Below are 27,826 nucleotides of genomic sequence, written 5' to 3' on the forward strand. Positions count from 1 at the left end.
CTGATGGGAAATGATGAGTAAATGAAGATGCTTCATCAGGGAATTATGTGATGAACATGTGTTAGGAAAATGGCTCTGGCGACAATGTGGAATTAGATTTAGAAAAAAGAAAAAAGTAGCTAAGAAGTCTTTTTTTAGTTTTAAATGAATATTCAGAGAGTTATGCTTTTATAGCCCTTTTTACACCAGCTCTACAAGAAAAGAATAAGAACACCAAAACTGTGCAGAGAGGTGGAAGCCTTAAATAGACTTATGCCCTAAACTTTTCTTAAAGATCTTTAAAGTCTCTCTTTTTAATAATACTGTCCCACAAAATATCTATGATCAAACTAAAGTCTGACTTTAAAACCCATGCATTTGACCATCCCTCTCCAGGCCCTGCAATTATTGGCATTTGCATCTCCTTATTTACAGAAGATTCAGTTCTCTCATCCTACAGGCTTGTTGTGTAAACATCCAGTGAAATTCCTGTTCTGATAAAAGTCTCATCCTGACTGTACATTTAGTTAACACTTTTTCCCTTGAGAAGCCTTTCGTATGTTTGTAAACCTCACAGAGGAAGACACACAAGCTTTTTTTTTTTTTTTTTAATTGTTTTACCTGGCAGGAAAAGGTAGTTACCTCTAAAGTTTATAATGGCAGCTAGTCAAAGGCAGAATGTGATATTACACAGTAGTTTAACAGGGGAAGTATAATTTCAGTGATGGGAGACATTCATGTAGGCAGAAGCAATTACCCAAGTTGGACTTTGGCCAGAATATCTGAATTAGCTGAAAAAGCTCTCATTCCCTGGCAGTGGCATCGGATCACTAATGAGCATGGATATGAAGTCCAGCTTTAAGTTGGTAAAAGGCTCAGGTATAAAGTTTAAATACAGACAGCAATGCCTTGTATTTTGTCTATAACCAATGAATTTACCTACCATACCAAAGTCTCTGAGAGAAGTTCTTGCTACCCCTTCTTCTTTTTTTTTTTTTTTTTAAATACATAGTACACTTCCTCTTGTTGTTCTCTGACAGTTAAACTCAATGCCTGGGGCCAGGAAGGACCTCGACACTGGACGATGCTAGGGGCACCATTCACATAGAATCTATGTCCTAGACCTGTGGGTGCTACTCAAAGAGTAGCCCATGGGTCAGTATCATCCAGAAACTGTTGTCACCAGTGCTCAAAAAAAGATGTAAGAAACTGAAAGTAAGCATTTAAAACTTTTATAGCAAACTAACTCAAGTCATTTTATGTCTGTTGAAGCAATTTTTTTTTAATTGGGGCTTGTATTTTTTTATTTTAATTTTCTAGTCATGTTTTCAAGTGTTCGCTTTTGGTGGAGTAGACACTTCTTTTTAATGGCCATTTGTCAGAGATATTTGAGAAGCGCTGTCTTATGTGAACGGTGCCCCCGGGATTTGTGCAGTGTGGCTGCAGGTGTGGAAACCAAGATCTGCCATTGGACATTCAAAGAACTAAAAACAATTTAATTTCCCTAGAAATATTTTAATCATGTGGAGGGGAGGTGGACTCTGATAAAATGAAGCCTTTGCCCAGAATGCTTTGTAGATCAGGGTGTTTGGGAAGAAATTAGCCTCTCTCTAGCCAGCGTTCATCAAATATGATTTGGTTTTGAAGCAATCTTACCCCAGCCAATTAGTCAGGCTGGTTCACTTTAGGAATTATGCCCTAAAATAACTCTTACTTCTAAAACTCCGAGGGGCAGAGAGATGAACACTTGGAGCCAGATACATAGTAAGCGCCCAAAAACTGTTTTTTAGTAAGTATTATTTTTATAAATGCTGAGACAATTTGTGTGGAAAGGGCCTTTATCAGACAGCTATCTAGATTGAGTCTGCTGATCGTAAACAGAGGCATAGTGGTCCTAGCAATGGACTGACAGACAAGCCTCCTGGTGTGGGTGAATGAAAAGTTGAAATCTCAGAAAATAGCGGGGAAAGAATTCAAGCTGGAGGTCTGCCGCAGCCTGACAACCGGTTTCTGGGTGAGTAGTCAGGATTGAGTCTTAGAGTAGTAGTAGAGCATCCCAGAAAGGACTCCAGGGAAGCCGTGCTCAGAAGTACAAGCTGGCCGGTCATTTGTTTGCAGGACATCTGCTGCGCCTGGGCCAGCTGAGCTGGTTCTGAGTGAATTAGAAGTGAGCAGAGAAGAAGGAGAGAAGGAGCCAGGCCCAGGGGCTTTTTACCCAGCTGGAGATAACAGACGAGGATCTGGGCAATGTATGGGCAGGACTGGCAGGTGTGGTGACTCGAACCTCAGTCACAGGCAGACAGCTAGTAAATTTCCAGAAACTTACTCACCAAGAGGCTTTGACTCTTTGGAATTGAGACTTTTGCAATAAGGCAAAAGTAGGAGAACTATGCAATTATTTACTGGTACACTTCCACCAAAAAAACATACTGGATGAAATAAAGCCAAAAAGAGCTTTTATGGCTCTTTCTGTAAAATGTAAAGGATTATGAAGAATAATGAGTGGAGATCTCTCTCTGTAGTCCACACAACATAATAGCTCACCTGAGAAGTCATCTCTGGGTGAAAACTTTCCTTTTAACTATTTTAAGGAAACAGTATTTCTTTTGCTCCTGCATAAACTACACTGTTCGTTGCTCCTATACGCCACCCCACCCCCAAGTGAAGCAGATCAGTCCAAAACCATAAACATACCAACTGAACAAACTCTTCTATTTCACAATGAAATCTGTGTACTCTTTCTTCTGCAGTAAGTGAGAATGAAAGTGTTCCTGTAACATTGCCTTTGACTCAGGCAATCTGGGGCTTTACATGATTTTAATCCAAGGGATGGTAAACGTACGGAGGGCAATTGCTTTTGCACATCAGTTGTACCAAGTCTTTGTCAGCCTAAAAGACGTGGGGGCAATTTTGTTTTATTTATTTATTTAGTTTTATTTATTTATTTGGCTAAGCACGCAGGATCTTCATTGTGGCATGCGGGATCTTTCATTGCAGCGCCCAGGCTTCTCTATTTGCAGCACGTGGGCTTCTCTCTAGTTGTGGCACGTGGGCTCAGCAGTTGTGGCATGTGGGCTCTTTAGTTGTGGCACAGGGGTTCCAGAGTGTGTGGGCTCAGCACTTGCAGCATGTGGGCTCTCTAGTTGTGGCACGTGGGCTCTCTAGTTGTGGCACGCAGGCTTAGTTGCCCTGCGGCATGTGGGATCTTAGTTCCCCAACCAGGGATCAAACCCACATCCTCTGCTTTGGAAGGTGGATTCTTAACCACTAGACCACCAGGGAAGTCCACAGTTTTGGTTTAAAATAGTGTCCTAAATGCTTGGAAAAATAAGTGGCTCTGATAAGAACAGACTTAATAATGATGACACATATAACAGTGATATACTCATCCAGTCCCTTCCCAGTTATGGATTCAAAAATGCACAAGTACTGTGCTAGGTTCCTACTGGCTTTTATACCATAAATTTATCTGTTCTCATCATAATGCGGAAAATAAGAAAGAAGGGTAATATAGAATACTAGCCATAAATCATAAAAAAAGAGAGACTTGTGGCATTAACACTCAATGGTTTTGGTGAAGTAAATTATCTCATTGGGTCCTTATCAATATTTTAATGGTGGTCTTTGATAATTTAGCATATTTATTAATATTTTAATATTGTTTTAAAATTATTAGTTAATATTTCTTTAAACTATTTGAGAGTATACGCTTTAAATTCTCTGTTAATATTTTTTCAAAGTCTCAGAACTTTTGAAAGTTACCCTCTAAATTGGATGTGGTACCACCATTTATAACTTCCTTCTTTATAAGTACTTTCAGAAAAGAGTTCCTATTTCCAGAAATTTCAAAGCCAATTCTTTTAAAAAACACATCTCTGAATGGCTCTCCAGACTTACAGGTCGAGTATGTGAGCATTTTTTTTTCTTTTCCTTTTTTTTCAGTACAGAAGGCTCTTTTTTTTTTTTTTTTTTTTTACATCTTTATTGGAGTATAATTGCTTTACAGTGTTGTTAGTTTCTGCTGTATAACAAAGTGAATCAGCTATATGTATACATATATCCCCCATCCCCTCCCTCTTGCATCTCCCTATCCCACCCCTCTAGGTGGTCACAAAGTACTGAGCTGATCTCCCTGTGCTATGCGGCTGCTTCCCACTAGCTATCTATTTTACATTTGGTAGTGTATATATGTCCATGCCACTCTCTCACTTTGTCCCAGCTTACACTTCCCACTCCCCGTGTCTTCACGTCCATTCTCTATGTCTGTGTCTTTATTCCTGTCCTGCCCTTAGGTTCATCAGAACCTGTTTTTTTTATTTTTTAGATTCCATATATATGTGTTAGCATACAGTATTTGTTTTTCTCTTTCTGACTTACTTCACTCTGTATGACAGTCTCTAGGTCCATCCACCTCACTACAAATAACTCAATTTCATTTATTTTTATGGCTGAGTAATATTCCATTGTATATATGTGACACATCTTCTTTATCCATTCGTTGTACAGAAGACTCTTGAAAGTGGAGAGCATTTTACCTAAAGGTGAAATAACAAATGGTCTAGGGAACAGAGTGAGAAAACATACATGTTTTTCTAATGTTCCTAAAGGAAGAATGATGTAATGAAAAAAATATAGGCTGAGGACTCATAAGTCCTAAAAAAATTGAAGCCCCCAGCTGTGGCAGCTGCTCGCCCAGAGACACTGTGGAACAGGCAAAGAAGGGGAGGCCCATCTACTTCACCTCCTTGACTCTCCAGGCAGTGATTAGGTTACTGACGATCTGCAAAAATATCGACATTTGTGTTGTTCATGTTTCACAGGCTTTGTTCTTGTCTGATTATTTTCTGATTATTTCTTCAGTCCAGGGTAAGAATATGATCTGTGCACTCAAAAGACTTACATTATTGTATTCTAGTCAGCACAGAATAGACTGTGGAACCTGACAGACACAGTGCTCTGATTTCATCATACCCTCTGTACTGACTAGAAGGAAACCTGTGAGTCCTTTCTCTGAGTTTGAATGACAGCCTTGATATGGTCTTTCTTATGTCCTTGTTCAAAAGAAGGAACGATTAGAGAGGGCAAGAAGAGAGGAAAGGAGTGAATATTTAGAGGTCATTTACGGTAGTGTAGGCAAGGAGTTATGAGGCTTTGGAGTTCTGAATCCAATAGTAGGAGCGAGGATGGAAAGAAGACATGAGTACAGGAGATCCCAGGGCTATGGAACCTTCGGGACTGATGGAATGTGAAGGAGGGAGGAGAAGCCTAATTTGGGATGAGCCCAAGGTTTCCAGCTTAGACAACCGGGTGATTGCTCCTGCCTTTTATAGATTCAGGGTCTGTCGAAGGTGAAGGAAGCTTTAGAGGGAAGAGACTGCATGTTTGGTTGTAGCCCTATAGAATGGTCAGTGCAGATAGAGATGGACATGTGGGCTTGGCCTCCGGGGAAGGATGGGCTGATTTAGAAATCGTAAAGAGTAGGAGAAGCCCTGCGGGTAAGTAAGCTCACCTCAAGGGAGTGTGTCAGTGAGAGGAGAAAAGGGGGCGAGGACACAGGAAGCGGGCGTAGGAGATTCAGCAACATCACCTGTTACCTTGTCTTAGCGAGTAAGCTGTCTAGACCGACAATGCTGGGCCTGCAGTTTTCGTCTGATGACTGTTGGTTTAATGGTGAATAAGTAAATGAACGAGTGAGTGAGCCGTTGAGTGAGAAACAAGGGACACATGGGGCTGAGGAGTGTTGATAGTAGAGGTCAGGATGAGAAAGACAACACTACAAATTATTCTCAGGCAGACAGAAACTAAAGCCATGAGCGTGAAGGAGAGCCCAAGGGAACAAGTGTAAAGTGAGAAAATAAGGACCTAGGAGTGAACCCTGATCTCATTAAAAAGGCAGACGCTGCAGGTTCTCCACGCTCCTCTGTAGGACATCAGTCATCGTTAGAGCGGCCCGTCAGCAGGAGCAGTGGCTGAAGTCACAGTTTGACTTTCATCCACACGAAAGGAGGCTGATGTTCTAGTTCCCCTTCGTGTGGGAGGCGGATGAGGACAGAGGAGGCATGAAATGTCGGCTGTGATGAAGTACCAGATTCTGCAGGAGCGCCTCGTACCATAAAGCGTGGTTCTCCACTGGTTAATTCCAGTAGAAAAAAATCTAGATGCAGCCTATCCAGTCACCACTGAAGCAGAATCCGAGGTGAGCGTCAGCCCACCTCACTACTGCGTCTTCAGAAAGCAAATCAGACCCACCTGAGTTCCTAGGTGGGGCCAGTGACACAAACGTGCTTTATCTGTCATGTGCAGGTGACAGAAAGTGGCTCACACTCTTTCAAACCCTGTGTATCTTTAGGTAGTGAGGTCGTTAGAAACCTGAAACCTTCCATCTTTTGTAGGTATCTCTTTTTAAAGTGACTTAAAGATAATGGGAAATTACTCAAAAATAAGCTGACAACTGAATGGAATTCTATTCAACTGAAAAGTATTTATCGTGGGAGCACTAAGAATTAATTCTTAAAAATAAAGGTAGTTTTACCAGTGCAAAATGTGGCCCCTGTCTTCACTCATTTCCTTAAGATTAAAATCAAAGCAAATCATGGTTTTATTTAGCTTAGAGGTCAACTATTGAGAGGAGAGTTTAAGAGCTGATTTACCCCCTTCTTGGAAAGATCTGTGTCACTTCTGCAGCTCAGGCACATCTAGCGGTTAAGTCGTCAGCTCTGTGATGATTCGGTGAGACACACTCTGTCCACATCTGGGAAATGAGAAATCAGGTGGCTGGAGAGTCCCCTCTGGCTCCAACATGCTATCAACTTATAATACAGGTGTCAGGGCCCAAGCATGGCAACTGCTGACAGCGCGAGAGTCTTCCTTTCATTCTGTCATCTCTGAAATAGGATGATAACTTTATGGAGTTGTGAAGGGCTTTGTTCTCTGCCCAGCACATCTAGCTTCTTCAGTTCCAGATATCTTTGTCTCTCCTGCCCTTACCAGTTATTCCAACCTACCCATGTGGGACTTCAAAGGGTCTCTAATTGAGTTAACTTTCTTTCCTAAGCAGAACGGCACCTTGGGGGTGATGCCCCTTCTGGTGGTGTCTCTAAGGTGCAAAGAAATACATACTAGGTCATGATGTACCTAGTAACTCTTCCTCCATTCCTATAGCCCCCAGTGTCATGCATCCTCAGGTGGTCACTGCTGCTGGTCGTTTCTGTCCCATTTGACTGTAAAACCAATAAGTAATGCCCAAATAGATATTGCAAGTCTACTTGCTGATCTAGAAGATCTTAGGACAAGATCCTAGCAATTAACTAGTCTACTGATTGCATAATAATCTGTCATTGTGCTAAGACAGACTGTTGGAAAAAACTCTAGGCTTGGAGTCAGAGAGGATGTGGGTGAGTCTTGGTTCTGCCACCTCCCTCTTGCATGCCTGTAGGCAGGACACCATCAGAACGTGTGTTGTCTGTACGGTGCTTGTAATCATTCCTTCCTGTCTTCTTCACAGGGATTTCATAAGGAATATATGACAATATACCCCAAACTACCATTTAAATGATAAACTGCTAAAGAAATAAGATTTTTCTCAGAAATTAAATTTTTTTAGTATTAGTAAAAATGCACTTTGACATTTTTTAAAATTACTTCACCAAATATTTAGTGACCACCTGCTATATGCTAGGTACTGTGCTAGGAACTGGAGAATCAAGAACAAAAATACAGATACGACCCCTGCCGTCAGGGGAATTTTAAACGCCCGGGGGAGAGAGAGTTATCACAAGAAGCTATATTCTTACCAATTAGTGATCTTGGCTGTGGAAATGGGAGGAAAGAGGAGTGTGGAGAGGTTCGTGGAGCTGAGAGCCTCTAGTTACGGGATGTGGCTTAGAGAAGTCCAGGATGCCTTGCCTAAGAAGGGACCCTGAAAACAAGATCTAAACAATAAACAGGGGTAAACCAAGTGCTGAGGGTAGGGAAGCAGGTTCAAATACCTCATGGTGAGAGGGAGCCTGGACGGTCTGAGGGACTAAAAGAAGGTCTCTGACACTAAAGTAGAGAAAGCAAAGCAGGTGAGAGTCCAGAGCAAGGCAAGTCTAGAAAGATGGTTGGGAAACAGACAGGCTCTATACTGGATTTTCACTTTGTTCTTTCCAGCGCCAGCAAGTTGATTACAGAGTTTTAAGTATAGGAGCAACATGATAGGATTTAGGCTCTGAAAAAGATTACTGTGACTACATTGTGTGTAACGGAACCAAGTGAAAGGAGATTGGCAGCAGTGACTTAATGGTAGTTAGGACTCAGATGCATCATCGGAGGTGAGAATTGAGGAATATTTAGGAATAACCACAGGACTTGAAATCAAGTTGAATTGCAGTGGTGTAAGTTGAGATGTATTTAATATTATACTTATTCTTTGAATCAACAGTTCGAATCATGTCCCAGGGTAAATGGTGATATTTTCCTCATCAAGACATTATGACAGATGAATTACACTTTTTTCCCCACTTGATGTAATGACTATTTTCCTCCAAGGCTTTTTTTTTCCGGTTTCATTGAGGTATAATTGACAAATGAAATTATATGTCATGGTGATTTGATATTGTGAAAAGGTTTCTCACATCTAGTTAATTAACACATCCATAGTTGTTAACACTGTACTGTGTAATGAAATTTGCTAAGAGGACTTAAATATTCTCACCAACACCCCCCAAATTACACTTGTCTGAACATTGACGCTATGACCAAGCACTGACGCTACTGACCACTGTTTGCCTTTGATCCCTTTTGTATTTTACAGTTAATACTATGACTATTTCATTTTTTATGTATCAGTGAGAAAAATTAGCATGTTTACTTGAAATATGTAACAGAATGACAAAGCTAATGCCTATAACTGCTGTGCCTTTGAAGTTTATCCCAGTCTTATTCATAATGTTAATTGGAGAATTCTCCCATTAACCAAAGGCAGTCCACATGCTGTGCATTTTGAAAGGGCAAATCTGTGAAAGAATTGTACTTCATTTAGGAAATCTCGTTCAGCGCTGATATTAATAAAAATAGTCTCCACTGTAAAGCAGGGTGGCAAATACATGGCCCACAGGCTCACATGCCACCCCTCCATCCTCCCATTTCCATGTCTGGGATGCTAATTGATAAAGGTTTGATTTCCTACTGAGGCTGTTGAGAATCCTCCTCAGCCCAACTCTGTAGGCAGCCAGTTGATCAGAGCTGGCATGAGAGTTGGAACTCATTTGTCATCCCCATGTTAACGCTATGTAAATCCTCTGTTCCCCCAAAAATAATTAGTCTAAGGGCATATTTATTTAGGTTTTCCTGCCACCACAGATAAGGTTCTCCGGTTTTCATCAACAAGATCTGCTGTTCCTTGTCTTAGCTCACCTGAGCTCACAGGCAGGTGTGGATGTTTCCAGTCAACTGACAGTCCTGCCTCAAGCACCGGCATCTCTTATTCTCTGCCGCAGAAATTTCTGTGGCACTACAGGTGCTTCCTCAGCCTTAAGCAGGGACAACCCACAAAAGTGGGAAAGTTAACACTGGGAAAGCAATACTCAGTGAGGAGCAATCCCTTTCCCCAGTGGGAGAGGAGAATCAGAACATGAAGGCCCTGACCTCGCCATTCCACAGGAGGAAAGTTCTGATGTGTGCTCCCCGAGGCTTCTCAGAAGATCCACATGGGCAGTCCCAGGTGCTCACAGTGATTATCCGCTCCTTAGTATTGCACTTCCCTGATTCACTTTCCTCATTCTTCATTTCTGCTTCCTACGGTCTCCCGAGTCCTCATGCCAGGGTCTGCTTTTGGAAAAACCCGAACTAAAATGGCATCTTTTGCCTTCACGTTATGTAAAACATTGATTCACAAACTGCAGTCAATGAAGTCCCTCTATGCAAAGTCCCACAGGAGAACCTGGGGGATAAGAATGGCGTGGGAGGGGGAGAGAAAGAAACAAACTCAACTGCACTATGAATTCCCACCACAAAGCAAACAAAATTTTTATCTGTTTTGTGATTGATTGAAAAATACTTTCCAAGGGCAATCCTACTTGTACTGTCCACCTGCAGTGCTTAAGTGATGCTAATCAGGGATACCAGAACCCTAAATGAAGATCAAGCCTTAGCTGGTTAAGTTAGTTGAAATAGGATATAAACATCAGTTCTGCCTGTATTTCAGACCTTAGTTTATAAATAGCAATATATAAATAAATAACATAAATTGATAATATATGTTATATTTATCTATACAACATATAGACAAATAGAAATAAAATTGTTCTTTATAAGAAGTTCTATGTAAGATGACATCAGGCCAAAGAATCTTCTGTATGCTTTCTCCAAATTACTCAGTAAAGTGCCACAGATACATAGAAAAGAAAATGTCAGGGATTCACAGATTCTAGCATTTATAAGACTGCTCAGGTACTGCTTAGTTGTGCTTAAACCTCTTCCCTGATAAATAGTCACTCATTTCCCAACTACTGTCTTTCAACCAGTTCTGAAGTCTCAAATCCCAGAGCACAGCATAGCAGAGTAGAGAGGCAAGGGTGATGAACACTTGCCTCTTGGAGCAGTGGTGCAATTACGTTAAGCACCAAAGACGGATGCAGCACTATACGAAGCCTTCGGGGTAGTATGTAGAGACCATCTCGAAACGTTTTACAACACAAATGTTTCTCATCAAACCAAGCAAACAAAATTAGGAACTTGTGTCAGAGAGAAGGCTCCCCACGGTCCAGCAAAGCTTGCCAGTGGAAGTCTGGCTACAAGCTGTGCACATGTGTTCACTGTTGTATGAAATCCAAAATGGACATTATTTCACACAATTGAGTGAGCAGCAGTGGAGGCCATGAGCCTGAATCTGGAAAAATTTTCCCTTTACAAAAACAAAAATGTAAAGCCCAGCATGGAACATACAACAGAAAGCTAAGCATGTAAGAAGGGGATAATTGTAATTAGCCTTGAAGATCAGGAGGAGGATCATGACACTGAAGTAGATTTACTGCAGGCAACAGAAGAAACTGAGAAAACATGCTTGGAAACCTCAGATGTTAGAAGATGTAACATTCGAAAAAACAGAAATGGGCAGAGCAGGCTGAAATGCAAAAACCAAGCAAAGTGATGCTTGACAAAGTAAAAAGGCCATAATAAACACATCTGGGGGCTTGAAGTTACCTCAGAAAATTAAGATGTTCATTAGAATCAGTAACAGGTAGAACTGATACTGCAAGAAATTAATGGTGTAGAGACCCACTTGAAGAGTTTCACAGTTACAGAGCAGCAGGTCTCCAGCTTTATTCCATCTCAACAGCAATCACATGCACAACACTCTTCTACCAGTATTAATGTTCTTGATATAGAGTCTCAAACATGAGGCCAAGCAAGGTGCAGAGGAGGGCAGGTCCGAATAACCATGGGAGGAGGAAAGGAAGTGAAGTGTGAACCAGAAGTTTCGATTATAGCCCCTTGGAAGAGAGAGAGAGGCATAGCATACTTTTGATAAATATTGTTGGACAAATAAGAGAAAAAGAAATTAAAGAGAAACTTAAAAAAAGGAAAAATCAAGATCAAATCTACAAATAATGGAATATTCTTTGAGCGGTACTTCTCAAATGTACATGTGAATCAATGGGGGGGGTCTCATTAAATTACAGATTTGATTCAGTTGGTCTGGAGTCTGAGGTTCTGGATTCCTATCAGGTTCCCAAGCGAAGCTGATACTGCAGGTCTTCACACCCCTTCTTGAGTAGAAAGACTTCAGAGAAAGCCTGAAGCATGTGTAGTCACTATATTCCAGGAAATACTTCATTAAAACAAATTCACACTCGGGCACATTATAGAAATTTATAAGGCATTTAAAAGGATAAAGAAAATAGTTCACAATTATTCAGGGAAGAAAAAGGTTCTTGCAAAGCAACAAAAATTGAGTGGATCCAGGCTTGTCCTCAACATTACAAAATGTCAGAGGACAATAGAAAAATCCCACAATCTTTGAAAGAAAGAAGTTGTGACCTAAGAATTTATTAATGAAACTAGAATTCATATGCAAGTGCTTAGAAAAGATACCATGTATTTAGGTTTTCTATTGCTGCTATAATAAATTATTACAACTTTCATGGCTTAAAACGACACAGACTTACTGTCTTCCAGCACTGTGGATCAGAAACCCAACATGGGTCTCACTGGCTAAAATCAACACATCAGCACAGCAGCATTCTTTTCCGGAGCCTCTAGAGGCGAATCCATTTCTTTGCCTTTTCCAGTTTCTGGAACTAGCCACAACTTGTGGCCTTTTTCCTCCATTTTCAAAGCCAGCAATGGCAAGTTGCCATCTCTATCTGCAGCCAGGAAACGTTCTCCACTTTTAAGAATTTATGTGGTTGAATTGGGCCCACCTGGATGATCTCAAATGCTATCCTTATCTCAAGATCCTTAACATCAAACACATCTGCAAAATCCCTCTATCCATGTGAGGTAATACATGTACTGTTTTTGCAGATTAGAGACCTCTTTAGGAGGCCACTATTCTACCTACAATATCAAACATATGCTGTTTCTGAAAAATTTGAGTACATATACTAACAGAGAACCAAGGTTCAAAACTGCAAAATGGGGAAATAATAGTATAAAAGGAATTATGGGAGGAGGAATCAATATGGTGGAAGAGAAGGACATGTAACTAACCTCCCACAAATACATCAAAAATACATCTACATGTGGAACAGTTCTCACAGAATATCTTACGGAACGCTGGCAAAAGGAAATGGTGAGCATTAAAACCAGGTTAGTTGGTTAATCTGAGTAATTATTGTATAAATAGTTACAGGAAAATGCAAAGTTAGAAACAATTCATTTAAAAAATTATGATATAATCCTTGTAAACTGGGAGTACAGTTGTTAGTGGATCAAAGAGACTGTTGAGTGAGATTAAAGTGGGCTACCTTACTCCTCTAACCAGGATAGAAGGAACTTAATGGAAGATCCTAATGGGATGAAAATAATTATTTGCTTTGTTTAGCAAAGCAAAGCAAATCAAAACAAGCTGTACTTCATATAGCAAAAGGGAGCTTAAAAGAACTTAAAGGACATCTTAGACGACCTTAAAACGAAGCCTGAAACGGAAAAAATAAATATAAATTTTAAAAAACCTACAACAACTAAGAGAAGAAAATAAATGCATCTGTTGTGACAATAAATTGTTGAATACCTTTCTGAAAAGGCAGACTTCTATTTTGTAGAAAAAGAATTCAAAATGCATCAAAGCCATTAAATGGAAGATTGTACCATTTTATTTATTTATTTATTTTAAATTTTATTTTTTTATACAGCAGGTTCTTATTAGTTATCCATTTTATGCATATTAGTGTATACATGTCAATCCCAATCTCCCAGTTCATCACACCACGACCACCCCCCCAGCCACTTCCCACCCTTGGTGTCCATATGTTTGTTCTCTACATCTGTTCTCTACATCTGTGTCTCTATTTCTGCCCTGCAAACTGGTGTGTCTGTACCATTTTTCTAGGTTCCACATATATGCATTAATATATGATATTTGTTTTTCTCTTTCTGACTTACTTCACTCTGTATGACAGTCTCTAGATCCATCCACGTCTCTACAAATGACCCAATTTCATTCCTTTTTATGGCTGAGTAATATTCCATTGTATATATGTACCACATCTTCTTTATCCATTCAACTGTCAAGGGGCATTTAGGTTGCTTCCATGTCCTGGCTATTCGTATGTAGTGCTGCAGTGAACATGGGGGTGCATGTGTCTTTTTGAATTATGGTTTTCTCTGGGTATATGCCCAGTAGTGGGATTGCTGGGTCATATGGTAATTCTATTTTTAGTTGTTTATGGAACCTCCATACTGTTCTCCGTAGTGGCTGTATCAATTTACATTCCCACCAACAGTGCAAGAGCGTTCCCTTTTCTCCACAGCATTTGTTGTTTGTAGATTTTCTGATGATGCCCATTCTAACTAGTGTGAGGTGATACCTCCTTGTAGTTTTGATTTTCGTTTCCCTAATAATTGGTGATGTTGAGCAGCTTTTCATGTGCTTCTTGGCCATCTGTATGTCTTTTTGAAGAGGTGCCTATTTAGGTCTTCTGCCCATGTTTTGATTGGGTTCTTTGTTTGGGTTGTTTGTTTTTTTTTAATATTGAGCTGCGTGAGCTATTTATATATTTTGGAGATTAATCCTTTGTCCATTGATTCATTACCGAATATTTTCTGCCATTCTGAGTGTTGTCTTTTTGTCTTGTTTATGGTTTCCTTTGCTGTGCAAAAGCTTTTAAGTTTCATTTGGTCCCATTTGTTTATTTTTGATTTTACTTCCATTACTCTAGGAGGTGGATCAAAAAAGATCTTGCTGTGATTTATTTCAAAGAGTGTTCTTTCTATGTTTTCCTCAAAGAGTTTTAGAATGTCCAGTCTTACATTTAGGTCTCGAATCCATTTTGAGTTTATTTTTGTGTATGGTGTTAGGGAGTGTTCTAATTTCATTCTTTTATATGTAGCTGTCCAGTTTTCCCAGTACTACTTATTTAAGAGACTGTCTTTTCTCCATTGTGTATCCTTGCCTCCTTTGTCATAGATTAGCTGACTATAGGTGCATGGGTTTATCTCTGGGCTTTCTATCCTGTTCCATTGATCTATATTTCTGTTTTTGTGCCAGTACCATACTGTCTTGATTACTGTAGCTTTGTAGTATAGTCTGAAGTCAGGGAGTCTGATTCCTCCAGCCCTGTTTTTTCCCTCAAGACTGCTTTGGCTATTCAGGATCTTTTTTGTCTCCATACAAATTTTAAGATTTTTTTTGTTCTAGTTCTGTAAAAAAAATGTCATTGGTAATTTGATAGGGATTGCATTGAATCTGTAGATTGCTTTGGGTAGTACAGTCATTTTTAGAATATTGATTCTTCCAATCCAAGAACATGGTATATCTCTCCATCTGTTTGTATCATCTTCAGTTTCTTTCATCAGTGTCTTATAGTTTTCTGCATACAGGTTTTTTTGTCTCCCTAGGTAGGTTTATTCCTAGGTATTATATTCTTTTTCTTGCAGTGGTAAATGGGAATGTTTCCTTAGTTTCTCCTTCAGATTTTTCATCATTAGTGTATACGAATGCAAGAGATTTCTGTGCATCAATTTTGTATCCTGCAACTTTACCAAATTCATTGATTAGCTCTAGCAGTTTTCTGGTGGCATCTTTAGGATTCTCTATGTATAGTATCATGTCATCTGCAAACAGTGACAGTTTTACTTCTTCTTTTCCAATTTGTATTCCTTTTATGTCTTTTTCTTCTCTGATTGCCATGGCTAGGACTTCCAAAACTATGCTGAATAATAGTGGCGAGAGTGGACATCCTTGTCTTGTTCCTGATCTTAGTGGAAATGCTTTCAGTTTTTCACCATTGAGAATGATGTTTTCTGTGGGTTTGTCATATATGGCCTTTATTATTTTGAGGTAGGCTCCCTCTATGCCAAATTTCTGGTGAGCTTTTATCATAAATGAGTGTTGAATTTTGTCAGAAGCTTTTTCTGCATCTATTGAGATGATCATATGGTTTTTCTCTTTCAATTTGTTAATATGGTGTATCACATTGATTGATTTGTGTATATTGAAGAATCCTTGCATTCCTGGGATGAATCCCACTTGATCATGGTGTATGATCCTTTTAATGTGTTGCTGGATTCTGTTTGCTAGTATTTTGTTGAGGATTGTTGCATCTATATTCATCATTGATATTGGTCTGTAATTTTCTTTTTTTGTAGTATCTTTGTCTGGTTTTGGTATCAGGGTGATGGTAGCATCATAGAATGAGTTAGGGAGTGTTCCTCCCTCTGCAGTTTTTGGAAGAGTTTGAGAAGGATGGGTGTTAGCTCTTCTCTAAATGTTTGATAGAATTCACCTGTGAAGCCATCTGGTCCTGGACTTTTGTTTGTTGGAAGATTTTTAATCACAGTTTCAATTTCATTACTTGTGATTGGTCTGTTCATATTTTCTATTTCTTCCTGGTTCAGTCTTGGAAGGTTATACGTTTCTAAGAATTTGTCCATTTTTTCCAGGTTGTCCATTTTTTTGGCATAGAGTTGCTTGTAGTAGTCTTGTAGGATGCTTTGTATTTCTGCAGTGTCTGTTGTAACTTCTCCTTTTTCATTTCTAATTTTATTGATTTGAGTCCTCTCCCTCTTTTTCTTGATGAGTCTGGCTAATGGTTTATCAATTTTGTTTATCTTCTCAAAGAACAGCTTTTAGTTTTATTGTTTTTTTTTTTTTTTTTTTTTTCGGTACGCAGGCCTCTCACTGCTGTGGCCTCTCCCACTGCAGAGCACAGGCTCCGGAGGCGCAGGCCCAGCAGCCATGGCTCACGGGCCCAGCCGCTCCACGGCATGTGGGATCCTCCCGGACGGGGGCACAAACCCGCGTCCCCTGCATCGGCAGGTGGACTTTCAACCACTGCGCCACCAGGGAAGCCCAATTTTATTGATATTTGATGTTGTTTTCTTTGTTTCTATTTCATTTGTTTCTGCTCTGATCATTACGATTTCTTTCCTTCTATCACCTTTGGGTTTTGTTTGTTCTTCTTTCTCTAGTTCCTTTAGGTGTAAGTTTAGATTGTTATTTGAGATTTTTCTTGTTTCTTGAGGTAGGCTTGTATTGCTATAAACTTCCCACTTAGCACTGCTTTTGCTGCATCCCATAGGTTTTGGATTGTCATGTTTTCATTGTAGTTTGTCTCTAAGTATTATTTGATTTCCACTTTGATTTCTTCAGTGATCTCTTGGTTATTTAGTAACGTATTGTTTAGCCTCCATGTGTTTGTATTTTTTTACAGATTTTTTCCTCTAATTGAAATCTAGTCTCATAGCGTTGTGGTTGGAAAAGATACTTGATACGATTTCAATTTTCTTAAATTTACCAAGCCTTGATTTGTGACCCAAGATATGATCTATCCTGGAGAATGTTCTCTGCACACTTGGGAAGAAAGTGTAATCTGCTGTTTTTGGATGGAATGCCCTGTAAATATCAATTAAATCTATCTGGTCTATTGTGTCATTTAAATCTTGTGTTTCCTTATTACTTTTCTGTTTGGATGATCTCTCCATTGGTGTAAGTGAGATATTAATGTCCCCCACTATTATAGTGTTACTGTCGATTTCCTCTTTTATAGCTGTTAGCAGTTGCGTTATGTTTTAAGGTGCTCCTATGCTGTGTGCATATATATTTATAATTGTTATGTCTTCTTCTTGGATTGATCCCTTGATCATTTTGTAGTGTCCTTGTCTCTTGTAACATTCTTTATTTTAAAGTCTATTGTATCTGATATGAGTATTGCTCCTCCAGCTTTCTTTTGATTTCCATTTTCATGGAACATCTTTTTCCATCCCCTCACTTTCAGTCTTTACGTGTCTGAAGTGGGTCTCTTGTAGACTGCATATATACGAGTCTTGTTTTTATATCCATTCAGCGAGCCTGTGTCTTTTGGCTGGAGCATTTAATCCATTCACGTTTAAGGTAATTATCGATATTTATGTTCCTATGACCATTTTCTTAATTGGTATGGATTTGTTTTTGTAGGTCCTTTTCTTCTCTTGTGTTTACCACTTAGAGAAGTTCCTTTAGGATTTATTGTAGAAGTGGTTTGGTGGTGCTGAATTCTCTTAGCTTATGCTTGTCTGTAAAGCTTTTGATTTTTCTGTTGATTCTGAATGAGTTCCTTGCTGGGTACAGTAATCTTTGTTGTAGTTTCTTCCGTTTCATCACTTTAAATATGTCATGCAACTCCCTTGTGGCTTGTAGAGTTTCTGCTCACAAATCAGCTGTTAACCTTATGGGAGTTCCCTTGTATGTTATTTGTCGTTTTTCCCTTGTTGCTTTCAGTAATTTTTCTTTGTCTTGAATTTTTGTCAGTTTGATTACTATGTGTCTTGACGTGTTTCTCCTTGGGTTTATCCTGCCTGGGACTCCCTATGCTTCCTGGACTTGGGTGGCTATTTCCTTTCCCATGTTAGGAAAGTTTTTGACTATAATCTCTTCAACTATTTTCTCAGGTCTTTTCTCTCTCTCTTCTCCTTCTGGGACCCCTATAATGCAAATGTTATTGCGTTTAATGTTGTCCCAGAGGTCTCTTAGGTGGTCTTCATTTCTTTTCATTCTTTTTTCTTTATTCTGTTCTTCTGCAGTGAATTCCACCATTCTGTCTCCAGGTCACTTATCCGTCCTTCTGCCTCACTTATTCTGCTATTGATTCCTTCTAGTGTAGTTTTCATTTCACGTATTGTATTGTTCATCTCTGTTTGTTTGTTCTTTAATTCTTCTAGATGTTTGTTAAACATTTCTTGCATCTTCTAGATCTTTGCCTCCATTCTTTTTCCAAGGTCCTGGATCATCTTCACTATCATTATTCTGAATTCTTTTTCTGGAAGGTTGCCTATCTCCCTTCATTAAGATGTTTTTCTGGGGTTTTATCTTGTTCCTTCATCTGGTCATCGCTCTCTGCCTTTTCATCCTGTCTGGCTTTCTGTGTATGTGGTTTTTGTTCCACAGTCTGCAGGATTGTAGTTCTTCTTGCTTCTGCTGTCTGCCCTCTCCAGTGTGCCATTTTAAATTGTTAAAATGTAAAGTGCATTTTTATTTAGTTCCCCCTGCAATGATCCATATTATTGTCTTTACTTTGTTACAGATAAGGAATCTGAGCCTTAGATCAGGGAATGGCCACCCAGGCATGAGCCTCAGAGTAAATCCAGAGTCTCACTCAGAGCCTGGGAGTTAGTCCTGGTGTACACGCCCTCCCAAGTATGTGTGAGGTGATGTAACCAGTGGCAGGTGGAGCTGGGACTAGAGCTCAAGTCAGTTTTACCTCGTATCCTGTGTGCACGACCTTTCTACTAATACTGTCTCAGAAGTTATTTTTCTGTTTGCATCTTTGTCTCATCCCTCTGAACCAAACATTTTGACATAGGTTATTTTTGTTCTCTCCTCCAGTTTCCCTGCATACCCTGAGCCCCTACAAACCCCCACTGATTTTGCCACTTTCACCCACTATGAGTAAATTCTTCTACTCAGTCCCATCCCTGCCGCATGGTGTAGACCCTGAAGGTTTCCCGCATAGACCTGCTCCAGCCTCTTGATAAGGACTTGGATGCTGTTTCTCTCTTAATTAAGGTTAATTGCTCCCCTTTGCACTCTAGATCCCATCTCTCATCTCATCATGAAATAATTCCACCAATTATCCCCTTTTCTCCTGAATCTTCAGACTCTGTTCAGGTACCTTCTCATCTGAATGTATGCTTCTCCTGAAAGAAATCTTCCCTTCATGGGCAACCTTATTACCTCATAGCCACTTCTCAGTTTCACTTCCTCACCTTCCATTCATTCAGACCCCCTGAAATCTGATTTCTGTCTCTGTCCTAACAATCAGCTGCTTCCACTGAGGCCACCTGTGACACTCATGTTTCACAAACCACTTAAAGCCTTGTTTTATGAGTATTTCTGTTGACTACTTCTTGAAACCTTCTGTTTACTTGGCTCCCAGACATTCATTCATTCTGCATACCCTGAGGAGTTCTCTTCCCATGCTACGCAAATTTGGTATATCGTTTTAAGTTTTACCTGACATATCTCTAATCACGACACTCCTACTGAGCACCGGAAAAGAGAGCAAACTACTACATGTCTTCACCTGAACCCAAATGAACTTTGGTTCAAACTTCGAAATGTATTTCAGCTACATACAAACCCAAACTCCCAAACTCCCAAACTCCCAAACCAAGCAAACCCAAACTCATTTTGCCCATTACCCAACTTTCTAGACTCCATTCAAAGAAACCTCTTTCCTATATTTCATACCTTAGCTAATGACACCATCATCCATATCGTTTCCCAAGTTAGAAGTCTTCATGGATTTCATCTTCTCCTTTATACCACTCCTCCACCCCCAGCAAATCACCATGCCTCATCAGTCTCCTTAGTATCTTGTGACTCTGTTTCATGCTGCCCTCCTCACTCTTCACTTCTATTATTAATTCATCACATATGTCTATTGAAGTATCTACTGTGTGTCAGGCATTGTGCTACATACTGGGAATACATTGTGAACAAAATAGATACGATTTCTCCCCTAATGGAATTAATACTTTAGTTGGGGAGATGGGCATTAAACTAATCTCACAAATACAATTACATAAATATGATTTCATAAATATATTTATAAATAAATAGTGATGAGTGCCATATAAAGTAAAAATAGAGGATGTAATGAAAAATTATAGTGGAGAACTTCAATTTAAAATGAAAGGTCAGGGACATCTTCCCTGAGGAGGTAGTGTTTAAGCTGACACATAAAGAAGGAGTCAGAGATAGTTTGGTGAAGGGTTAAAAAGGGGAGGTAGGTAGTTATACAGCAGAAACTAACACAACATGTAAAGCAATTATACTCCAATAAAGATGTTAAAAAAAATAAAACGATTGAATTAAAAAAAAAGAGTAGGTAAACAGAGGAGCTTGTGCAAAGGCCCTGTGGTTAGAAAAGCCTGGTTTATTCAAGGAAGTTCAGTGAGTGAAGGGCAATAACCCATGAGGTGTCTGGGGAGTAAGTAGGGACAAAGTTATATAAAGCCTTGGAGGTTTTGTGCTTTATCACAAATGTGTGGGAATCCATTGAAGGATTTTAAGCGTGATCAGATTCTGTGGCATCCGCAAATTTGCTCTTGCTTCGGTTGAAGTAAGAGATGATGGTGAGTGTGGATTATGATGGTGTCTGTGGAGATGGAGAGAAGTGGATTTGCAATAGATTTTGGAGGTAGAGTAGACAGAATTTGGTGATAAGGAAGCGAGGCAGAGAGAGAGAGGTTAAGAATGACTTTCAGGTTCCTGTTTTTAAAACTTGGAAAGGCAAGTGAAATTTTCCAAAATAGGGAACACACAAGAAGAGATGTGGGAGGGAAGGCCAAAGCTTCCATTTTGCTCTGTTGAATCTGTGGTGCTTGTGAGACACACACGACTCAATAAATATTTATTTAATATTGATGTAATTTAATGATTAGATTTAAGATGTTTAATCTCAAATTACTTAAAGATGTTTCTAGATTGGTTTCTCAAAAAAAAAAACAATGCTATGCTTTTGTTATTGTAAAAAAAAAATTACTCTCAGAATTGGGCTTTTCTATTTGCAGGACTGACATCCTTCCGCATTTCCTTTGCCAACTGTTTATAGCGCACCATAGGCACAGAGTGGTTTCTCTCTTCAGTGCCCTTGGTCTTGTTCAGAACGTGAAGAAAAAGCCCTTTGTAGTTGCTAATATGTTCAGCAAGCCTCACCTCACTCTGAGTTTTAACCTCCCTGACACAGTTCTTCCTCTTCCAGTCTGTTCCTTTATTCCCATTCAAGGGTATCTACCTGGGCTGCTTTATTTTGAACATATCATTTATGTAACTGAGTTTATCAGAAGACAGCATGTGCAGGCTTATCCTTTCTAAACACTCATTGGGATTACTTGAAATGGTCGGATCGCTCTCTCCATAAAGAACAAAGCCTTGGGGGGAAACGGCCATTTGAAAACAGCTTTATAGTGTTTATAAGAAAAACACTTTTATTCAAAAGATGCAGAAAGGACCATCTTTAAAACATTGCAGAGAAAGCCTCAGCTCTGCACATAAAAAGAGATTCTGTAGGCCAAAGATGGCCACTAATTTGAAATTTTCTTTGCAAATTGAATATTTTGCTTGGCTGAAACATGGTGATGTGAGGTTAGGGTACCACCAGCAGTATCTTTAATGGGAAGGCCGTTTCTTAGCCTAGGTCAGTTTCATTAAGAAAAATTGCCCTTTTACTGATTCGAAATAGCTTAAACAAATTATCTAAAGGAACTGTAGGGTTTAACTCATTTGATGAATTTTAATAAGAAATACGTGATCAGTCAAAAACCGGGAAAAAAGTGAATAACACTGAACTAGTTTTAATGGAAATTAGCTCATTACCCTCCTGGCTTACATTTACCAAAGGCTGAATTTCTGATGGAAAAGTTGCCAGGCTGTGGGGAAATGGGAGGATCTTTAAATTAAAGATCAACTTTATTAGTGGTATTTTTCTCCCTTAATTTAGCCTTAACTGGAGATTTTTAAAACCCGGGGGCTTTTCCCCTCTTTGGGAAACTTTAAAAAAAAGAGTTCCTCTATTGGAAGAGTTTCTCACTGTCCCTGAAATATTTTCAGGATGTAGTAGGAACATGAATCCCCTTTATTGCTTACAATCCTTTATAAGAAAGAATAACTTAAGAGGTGAAAGGGTCTGTGCGAGTGTCCAAGTGAGTTTCCTGTCCTCCAGCAGGATGCCACAGGGACTGTGAAAAAAAAATTTTCTTTCTTACTTTCTCTCTTTATTTTCCCTCACATTCATGTGATATGTGTATACTTTTGTTCTCCGTTTCTTTTTCCTCCTTTTTTTATTGCTTTTTTATTTTTTAAATTGTGATAAAACATACATAACATAAAATTTGCCATATTAACCATATTTAAGTGAACAGTTCAGTAGTGTTAAGTACATTCACATTGTTGTGTCTTGTTTTTCAAACAAAATAGAACAAAGCTTTTAATAACCCAGGTCATGAACATCTTCACTGAAACAGGTTCCTACTCTTTTTTTGTTGCTTAAAGAAAGAGAGAAATAGAAAGTGTTTCCTCTGCATCTCTGTCATGTGTAGTAACTGTAGAATTTTCTATAAAATACGTGAAACTAATGATAGTTTTCAAAGTCAGAGTCATATGTTGTAGCAAGTACTTCAGTTGAAGAAGAAACCATTTCACATTCTGCAAATGGTAGTTCATTCAGTATATCGAACACAATACAGAGGCATATTGAAAGATTTAGTCCTGTTTGGGGAAATTACTAGAAATCCCAAAAAGTTGCCCTGACGTTATTCCAAATTGAAGATATCATGTTGGGATTCTCTGTTAAGTTGTTCTTTATTGTATTTTGATCGCTTATTCGAAGTGGGGTGGTTTTAAGAAAGTTTGTCACCTTGTGATGGGCCCTGTGAATAATGATTTTAAAAAACAAACAAAAAAAAGACTCTTACCAAACAACTCACAAATGCAAATGTAACTCACAAATGACTCTCCCTTCAGAGCTGCGGTGACTATATTGATGTTCTTTCATTTTGGGTATCATGTGTCAGGAGAAGTAGGTTCTGAAAAAAGCCACTTTTGTGGAACTTTCCCCTTGGGACAAGGCAGTGTTGCTAGCCAGTCATCACACAATTTGAAACGGTCCTTTGTGACACCGACATTATCCCCACAGAGTTTGCATCACGTGAGGTGAGATCTCAGTCAAACATTGTTACTAATGAACAGGTGACCAACACAATCCCATGATATGCGTAGAATGTTCTCAGGTTTCTCCCAAAGCAAGATTCCTAGCAAGAAAACATTGGAGGGGGTGCAAGAATAGGAAATTCTAAATTTTTTTTGGTTTGTACTTAACTGAATGGATATTACCTACAGCAGACATTACTATTGTGTTTTTATTTTTAACTCGTTACCCAGGTCATATATAAAGTGTTCCCTATACAGGGTGTTCAGATTTAGCAAAAATAAAAATACAGACTTCCCAGTTAAATTGAATTGCAGATAAACAAATAATTGTTAATATAAGTATGTCCTATGCAATGTATGTCGCATGCAGTCATACTACAAAATTATTCATTGCTTATCTGAAATTCAAATTTAACTGAGCATATTATATTTTATCTGGTAACCATATTCCTGTAATTTATTAAAAATTGTATTTAGTTGACATATAGAATTTAATTTAAACTTCAGTATGAAGTTGGTGTTGTCTTCTCTGCTCTTGCATTTTCAGGCACCAGAATTTCTTCTCTAAGCTATTTGCACTGTTTCTGTTTCTCTGTCCATCTCCTTGTGCTTTTACATGAGGAATTAAAAATATATTTTAGTTTTATTTCTTGTTCTAAAGAAGACAGATTTTAGAGATCTAATTCAGTTTTGTGCTTCATATTAAATGCATCAAAATTTCCTTATTGGCTGCATCTAACTTTTCCCATTTTTTTCTCTTCCCTTTTAAAAATGTCCCTACTCATGTTTCAGTTAGCTTAAAACTGTATCTTGAGGTCTTTCACTTTTGTTGTCTCAGAGTTAGAGTTAAATAAATGTTTGCATTTGTACACACACACACACACACACACACACACACACAAGCACACTTCAATAAATGAGCAGTATGGAAAACAGAGGTCAAGTCATTATAAAGAAATTTTAATTCCATAAGAGAAATGTAATATTCCACTTTCTGTAGAAGTAGGTGAAATAAAGGCCAGAAATAAACTAAAATATAAAGGAAGCTTTATTAGCATTTTAAAGAAAAAGCTCTTATTTATGAACTTGACTTTGTAAAAAGGACTATCAGCTCTGAAAGGCTTAAGAAAAAGTTATCTATATCCCTATTCTTATGCCCCTGTGAACGTAGGTGGTGAGACACCTAAAAGTATAGTCTCAACACACCAAGCCTGTCTTCTGTGATCTGGGTCAAACCAGAATGATTTCAGAAAAAGAAAAATTACAGAAATAAGGATTTAAATGTTTTTATTTTGTTTTAGGTGTTTTTTTTTTATGTTAATTGGAATAGACTAGATTTCTTAGAGGGGTAAACCCTACAAAAGGTTACCATACATTTATAATATATAATAATTTGACCCACACTATTATAGTGTTTATGTAGCTCTTCCAATGAAGTTGACCAGAAAACTGGAGATTAATCAGATAGAAAACTTGACCTTACCAATTAACTGAGCCAAATTCGGTATACCCAAAATAGATGTTTTCTATTCATCTTCATTTCAATGTTTATAGCATGATTGATAATTTGCCAGAGAAGCTCTGTCACATAAGTTATTTATTTTTAAGGAAATCTATTCTGATACTGTTTCTACTACCTAAAATTACTTACTCTGAGGCAAGCAGCTTCTTTTGGACAATGACTCAGAAAGGGCAACTGTTGCTTCAGAGACCAAAGCCTCCTAGGCACAGCTCATCATTAGACGTATTTCGGAAAGTGCCATAATGGGCGCAGTGAAGAAGTCCTGGGGCGTGCCAGTGGTCTGAGGTCAGAGTGAATCAAACAGCCTCAAAAGAAGGGGAAGCCAAAGTGCCTGTGATGATAGGTGGTCAAATTAAACGGTCCTCTCTTCTTGTCTGGTCTTGACTAATGTCCCTTTTATGCCATTTTAGTTCTGACACCATCACTACTGAGAGGTCTGATGATTATACATTTTCTATAGGAGGAATAATCATCTTTTAAGATAATGCCCCATGTGGAGATGAGAGCTCCATAAAAAGGAACCATTTTCAATACATCTGTAAGTCTAAGAAACTCCCAGCACCTAACAGATGTAAGGCAGCACATATTCAAAATCCGTTCTGGCACTGCGAGAAGAAGAAAGTGGAGGAACACAGAGAGAGTAGAGGAAATAATTGAATGTTTTGACATTGTGAGAATGTGTAAATGACATCTTTTCTCAAAAGAACTGTGCCGGCAATTCCATAAAACAGCAAATAAATTTTATCCTTCAGTGAAAATAATTATTAATTGGCCAATAGGTCACAGTGCTTTTCACTTTTCTAATTAGTGGTCAAATTGTTTTCATTGGCATTTTACAGAGTGAGTCAAAGAGAGAAATGTATTTATCTGTAGTTTTACTCTCAGCTGTTATGCAAAAGGATGTGATTAAATCCTTGTAATTAAATTATAATCAAACCACACATTGAACAGAATTGTTTTAATAGTTGGAAAGAGATACAAGAACATACATACAGCGTGTGTGAGAAAGTGAGCTAGTTCTACCCATCTCCTTTAGTAAGATAGTTGTTATACTTAAGCATTAAATTTAGCTCTGTGTTTCAAGGAAAGCTGAGGAACATAATGGATTTACATACTTTCGCTCTTTTCATAAAATGCAGCATCAGCTCTTCACAACGTTGCGCTGAGATGCAGTTAGTATTTACACCATAACTGAGCTTTAACTTCTAGATAATTGTGCCTAGATTCTTCAGATATTTCCTGTAAATGGGAATAGTTGAAAAACATAATCCATTTTGTACCAGTCCCAGTTTTTTAAAGGTTGTAAACATTATGTGGCATATTTTCAACATTCCATTTTTTATTAGGCATTTTATCAGACACCACCTAACATGAACATGAGTGAAATCGTTGAAAGAGGGACAAGGTGATGTGAAAAGAAAGTAATTTTGTTTTGTATGCTAGATCATGCTTTGGCTTGCTAGGGTCAGTATATGATAAAATAATAACAATAAAGGGGAAAAAAGGAAAAAGGAATGAATCTGTACTTTTAATTATCTTAAAGGTCGTTCGGATCACAACAGAGTCGGTCCCATTGTCGCACCATTTGTGATAATTGAAAGAGCTCAATAAGCTGAAAAAAGCCTGGCCTTGATGATACATTAGTCAGTCAATTAACAAACATTTTGAGCTGCTTTTTCATGAAAAACATTGGGCTAACACTAGGGTAGAGGGATAATAAAATAGATATCTGCTCTAGAGAAGATCTCAGTGGGAGAAAAGGCCCATAAGCAATTATAATAGAATCTAATTCATAATATATGTATATACATTATTTTTAAATTTAGGACTAATGAAGGCTTGTTGATTGATTTTTAACCACACAAAGCAGGTACATAAAGCAGAATTATTTCTTATACTAAGCAAAGGTATTAACCTTTAAATATCTAAATTTCTATCTGTATTCTTTCTCCCTCTCCCTCTCCCTCTCCCACTAAGGCTGCGCCACACAAATCCCTAAGGATGACTCAGTCTTAGCGCTTGTAAAGTGACTGATCGTTTGCCGCACAGTTATTCACTGTCACTGGGCTTCAGAATCTTCAGGCCAAATAGGGAAATATTCCTAGAATCATTAATATAATTCCAATAAAATTATTTGGGCCCCCTTGAAAAAAACTATGCAGCCAGGCAGAATTTGTTGTTGTTATTTGCTATTAACCGATTTAAAATAACTTGCAGTTATCTAAATATCATGCCACCCGTAAGTGGTAGTGGGATATATTTTCAAAGTTCAAATATTGTTTTCTTTATTACAGGTTTCTTTTCTCCATGGAAAACTCCAAAGCCTGTAAGTTGAAATTATTCTACTTCTTTACTGCTAGTTATTATTACAATTCCATTAAGTAAGATTTGAATTGGGTGACCTCAAAATCTCTTCCTCCTCTGAGATTTGTGATGTCAAAAGAGCAAATCCTCTGTGTAAGAATAACTTGTCTTACTTTCCTATAAAGACAATTCTGTCTGTTTTTTAATATTTTTACAAAATGAGCGTCAACGCTCTTCAGTATGGTGTACTGAAAATACTTTAGAAAACTTTGTTTTACCCCTGTCAGAAATACTATCGTTTTTATCACATTGAATTTTTAAAAACAGTACAAATTATAAGCCCAGAGGTCTTGACCTGCAAGTTAAGTCTGGTCCACAAGAAATTTACCTGTATATATATATTTGTGTATTTATATTTACTTTTTAATGTATACAGAGCTAAATATGTGTGTGTGTGTGTGTGTGAAAAAAATGTTTTTTTCCTACCAAACCTGACAATCACTCAAAGTGGTGCTTCTGAATCTTCAGAAACCGGTGAACTCTGCCATCACCTAATCTCTCTGGGCCTAGTTTCTTTATGAATTGTCCTGAAATTTTGATGCTAAGGTACCAGAAGGCTGGTATTTTAATAATCTTTTTGTGAGGCAAGTTTAGCCAAGTTGCCTTCCCAGCTAGAGATGATCTTTACT

At 38.4% G+C, this 27,826-nt stretch overlaps 1 protein-coding gene across 12 annotated transcripts in view; it reads left to right on the plus strand.

The window, feature by feature from the left end:
* MAGI2 (membrane associated guanylate kinase, WW and PDZ domain containing 2) overlaps positions 1–27,826 on the plus strand; it is a 1,374,207-nt gene that overhangs the window by 1,145,781 nt on the left and 200,600 nt on the right. For all 12 annotated transcript variants that reach the window (XM_049714931.1, XM_049714925.1, XM_049714927.1 and 9 more), the window contains one exon: positions 27,128–27,159. In XM_049714931.1, coding sequence (XP_049570888.1) covers positions 27,128–27,159 — 32 coding nt within the window. The remainder of the gene's footprint in view (positions 1–27,127; positions 27,160–27,826) is intronic.

The sequence above is a fragment of the Orcinus orca genome, chromosome 9 (genome assembly GCF_937001465.1).
Source record: "Orcinus orca chromosome 9, mOrcOrc1.1, whole genome shotgun sequence".
Classification (NCBI taxonomy): Eukaryota; Metazoa; Chordata; class Mammalia; order Artiodactyla; family Delphinidae; genus Orcinus; species Orcinus orca.